The 4258-nt window shown below is 38.4% G+C and overlaps 1 protein-coding gene across 1 annotated transcript; it reads right to left on the reverse strand.

Annotated features, from left to right (window-relative positions):
- Positions 1–906: 906 nt before the first annotated feature.
- On the reverse strand, positions 907–2928 carry LOC113763686 (uncharacterized acetyltransferase At3g50280-like). Its single transcript, XM_027307583.1, has 2 exons — positions 1519–2928; positions 907–1301 (listed from the first exon to the last, which is right to left on the reverse strand). Exon 1 carries the CDS (start codon positions 2845–2847, stop codon positions 1567–1569), a length of 1281 nt encoding a protein of 426 aa, XP_027163384.1. The 5' UTR covers positions 2848–2928; the 3' UTR covers positions 907–1301; positions 1519–1566.
- Positions 2929–4258: the final 1330 nt, after the last annotated feature.

The raw sequence follows: 4258 nt of genomic DNA on the forward strand, positions 1-4258 counted from the left end.
AAACTAAAATTAATTTTTATAAATAGTGGTAAGCAGTGTCGAATCCACAGGGATTGGGGATAATTCGTTTCCTTTCGAGTCAAGACAAGTGGGGGGTTTTCAATGGGAGACAAATAAAAATGAAATAAAACAAACAAAGTTCAAAACTAACTCACAAAGCACAATTTACTAAAAATAGCAATTAATAAAAGTTCTACCCAAAAGATCAACTGCTCAGGCACGGTCCAATTAAATGCTCATCGATGCAAAGATATTTCATCCATTTATCACTAGGTTGGTTATGGCTATCAACAAGCCCTGACAGCCAGTTTTTCCTTACCTTTTCGACAGCCAAGGTACGACCGTTGACTGCTTCTATAACCAGAAAACAACCCTAGGTACGACCGTAGGAATTTAATTATCCAGTTGCATTAAAGCTAGAAAAATCCAACCCTAATCAATAAACACGCTAAGAGAATTTATTTCAATTAGATCTCGCGTTTCCCCAACATAAAGCCAATTATGGTGGTTGTCACTAGTTATCAACTAAACGAATAATTACGGATTCAATTCAGTTAATGTGACAGTAGGCTATTGAATTAAATCAAATACCCGGCCATTGATATTTAATTAATAAAATATCCATGAACAATTAATTCAGAAAACGCACGAATAGCAATAGATTGGAAGAAATAATGAAAATTCGATTAGATCTCACAGATATTATGGATCGCGCCTTTACGTCGACTTTTGGATAGAAGAAAAAACTAGCCGCTCCTCATCGTGTCAATCACACGTGGGTTAATTGATTCCATCCGCACAAACATCACAGAATTTGGAACGATGAAATACCGAAGAAAGAAAAAGGAAAAAGTCTTCCTTGTCTCTGCGTTGATGTTCGTACTGAAACCCAAAGTTCAACACAACACCCACGAGAATTTGTACAGAGCCGAAGCAAGAGCAAAAGAGTCTAAAGCGTAAAAGCCAAAAAGCAAGGAAAAGTCTTCAACGTCTGACTGCTGCGTGAAAAGAAAACTAAAGCTAAAAAAATTGCCCTCTTATGAATCTGGCCTTTTCCTATTTATAGCTTCTAATTAGCGCCGCCAGGAGAAATCCACAAAGGGTCAGGAACAAAGCTTTTGTTTAAAGGTTCTGATCCAGTGTTTCGGGTTCACGTGGACCGGGATCCTTAGTTGGCTTTGCTGCAATTAATCCCGCGGCTCCGGCTTGAGGTACCTTCTTCAATTTCTGGCGTGGTCATGCCCTGAGATAAAGGGTCTCCCAAAAGTTGCTCCAAAAGATTACTTTTTTACACCAAACCCCTACGAGTCACATAAATATCAAATATGAGCAAAATCTCAATTCTTAGCACCATAAGTAGCTAAAATTAGAACGGAATAATAGCGCAAAATATGCTCAATAATTGCTCTATCAGTAAAAGCAATCAAGATTAACCGAAAGAAAAAAAAAGAAGAAGAACAAATATCATAAAAGCCACAGGGAATCAATTTCATGGGCACTAGAGGCTAAAGCAGCCACCTTGATCCTGTTATATGGAGCTGTAACTCCGAACTTGGCCTTCATAAGCTAAGAGACTGTCTCCATGAACTCCTTGTCTGATTCAAGAGAAGTCATTATATGTGGTAGAAGGCAAATCTCAAAGTCCATGCTTCCACCTCCTTCAACTCCTGGACTCACAACCATTTTCCCATCGAATTTGTCTGCACTACCGGTTCGAACTGCTACTGGAATCCCAAGTCCAAAATCAATTCCGTACACGTTAAATCGTGGAGAGCCTGCCAAGAGTAATCTACTGGGATCGGGAGCATCACTACCAGATAGGATTGCCGATTGCAGCCATGATTCCATCTGCTCATGTGATATTCCGTAGCCTGTCTGATTGATCACTTCCTGGTGCAATAGCCATGCTGCCCATCCTAGGCCGTGTTCCAGTAATTCACCACAGCCAGCTGTTGCTATCGCTGCTCGCAGATAGTTACCGAAGTAGTCCTCAGGCACTGGTGGAACTGACTTTGATCTTGCATTTGCAACCATAACAAAGCTTGTTTTTCGATCTGATGGGAAGTTCCGAGCCCTTGTTATGCATCTCCAAAGATGAGCTGACACTGCCTGCAAGGAAGAAATCTCAGTAGCATTCCGCTCAGCATTTACTTTTGCTTTCAGCTTTCTCACTGTCTCAGATGAGAAATGAAATATTTTTTCCCTAATCATATCAGCTGGCAATATATCTGCTTCATCTCTATTGATGATGACCTGATCATCATGGTCATAAATCAATGGAAGTCTGAGAAACGGATTATGTCGTCCCCGTGGAAACAGTCGATCATGTGCTGGGGGCCTTGAGATTACACTAGTTTTTTCCTCCGCTTTGAATATCTCTGACCATGAGGTCAAGAAATGCCAGAGAGATATCCCATCCCCTACCATATGGTTCATGGAGCATCCAATGAAGATTCCATCTATCAACTCAGTGACTTGAATGGTCAGCAAAGACTCGGTGTGACCATCATAGTTGATTGACCTCTCATGATCAAACAATGATCTCAAAATTGGGGGAACGTACGTCGTTGAAAGTATATCATCCATGGTCAAGTCCAATGATGCGAGAATAAATCGAGCCCCAGGACTTTTATTGCAATCGATATAAATTGCCAATTCAGAAGGATTCTCAGCTTTTTTCTGCGTTACCAGACGACCTGCTAATGGATAGAAATGAACAAGGGTGAGAGAAAGTGATTCCTTGAGTTTCTGCACAAGTTCTTGAAGTTGGTTCTCACCATCGGTGTCAAATCCTGGAGGCTTTGCAAAAACGAAGCCCCTCTGCATATAGTGTGCAATGACCAACATTACGTCCCATAGTGACAAGTAAAGTGGTTGTTTTGACTCTTCCGGAGTGTATTTTGGTTTGATAAAACATTGAGACACATATTGGACTGTCGGAGACTCCATACCTCTTAAACCTGTATCACTCTTTGTTCCGGAGGAGTTGCCACAATTTCTACTTTGCACTTCCTCGTATTTAAGGTTCTAGCAAATTTTTTGTATGGTGAGTTGGCTTTATTTTATTTGGTTTTGTTTTGTGGTTATTTTCTAAATTTCCACGTGTGGGGCAGTGTCATTTATATTTGATTTTGAATCACGTGGATACTTTTTCAATCCGTACATGTGAATAGGGCTGTCAATAGGGTTGAATTGGTCCGACCTCAGCCTATTTGACTCGAAAGAAAAGGGGCGAGCCTAGTGTAATTATGTAGCGGGCAAAATTTAAATCTTGATTTAACGTCCAATTAAAATGTTGTTAGCCGAGATTGGGCCTCTATGGGCTCAGCCTGATTAAAGTCCAACACATAATTACTAATTGCATATATATATATATATATATCTTTATATCTTATAAGAAGACGTTTTGGGTCCTGTTCATTTTTTTGTCCTTCTAGCTTTTTGTTCTTCTAGCCTTTTGGCTGTTCTTTTTCGTGGAGCTAAATATAGAAGAAGACATTTGGAGGGATACTGTTCATTGCATACTATTGCTGGGATTTCGTGTGCATCTCCATGCTTGAGGATGTTGTACGTTCGAGTGCACTTTGTGATGCTTTTTTTTTTTTTTTTTGTCATCACTGGGGTATCCGGGCCTACACTTTGTGATGCTTGTGCTTTGTACGTTGCACTCTTGGTTTATTGCTTTTGGACTGTGGAGCCCACGATAACATTCCACTGCAACGTTCTGCTTCTCATTGTGGTTTAGGCTCCTTCACATATTATATACGTTGGAGATTTCTGCTTTCTTGCTTGTGGGCCGTGGACCCCACATTGATTGTATGCATAGTTGTGTGGAGTGGGAAGAAAAAAATATATCTCCTCTTGAAATTAACTTGAGTTAAATTAAATGATAATGGATGTTCCCAAATTATTCAATTAAAAATATTAACTTTTTTAAAGAATTAAACTCCAATTAAACTGTTGAATGAAAATTAAATTAAAATTTTGGAAAAAATTAAAAATAAACTTCAATTAAATTATTGAATTATATGATGATAGACCTAACAATCATAAAAAAAAATGAAGAATTATTGTAGACATAATAATCGCAACTCATAGATTTAGAAATATTAGATTTCTGAATTAAAATTAAAATTCAACTCGAATAAAAAATGGAGTTAAATCAAGAATGGAGAATTAAAACTCCAATTAAACTCCAATTTTGAATTAAAAGATTGAGAATTAAACTCCAATTAAACTTCTGAATCTGAATTAAAAT

The sequence above is a fragment of the Coffea eugenioides genome, chromosome 2, assembly GCF_003713205.1.
Source record: "Coffea eugenioides isolate CCC68of chromosome 2, Ceug_1.0, whole genome shotgun sequence".
Lineage (NCBI taxonomy): Eukaryota > Viridiplantae > Streptophyta > Magnoliopsida > Gentianales > Rubiaceae > Coffea > Coffea eugenioides.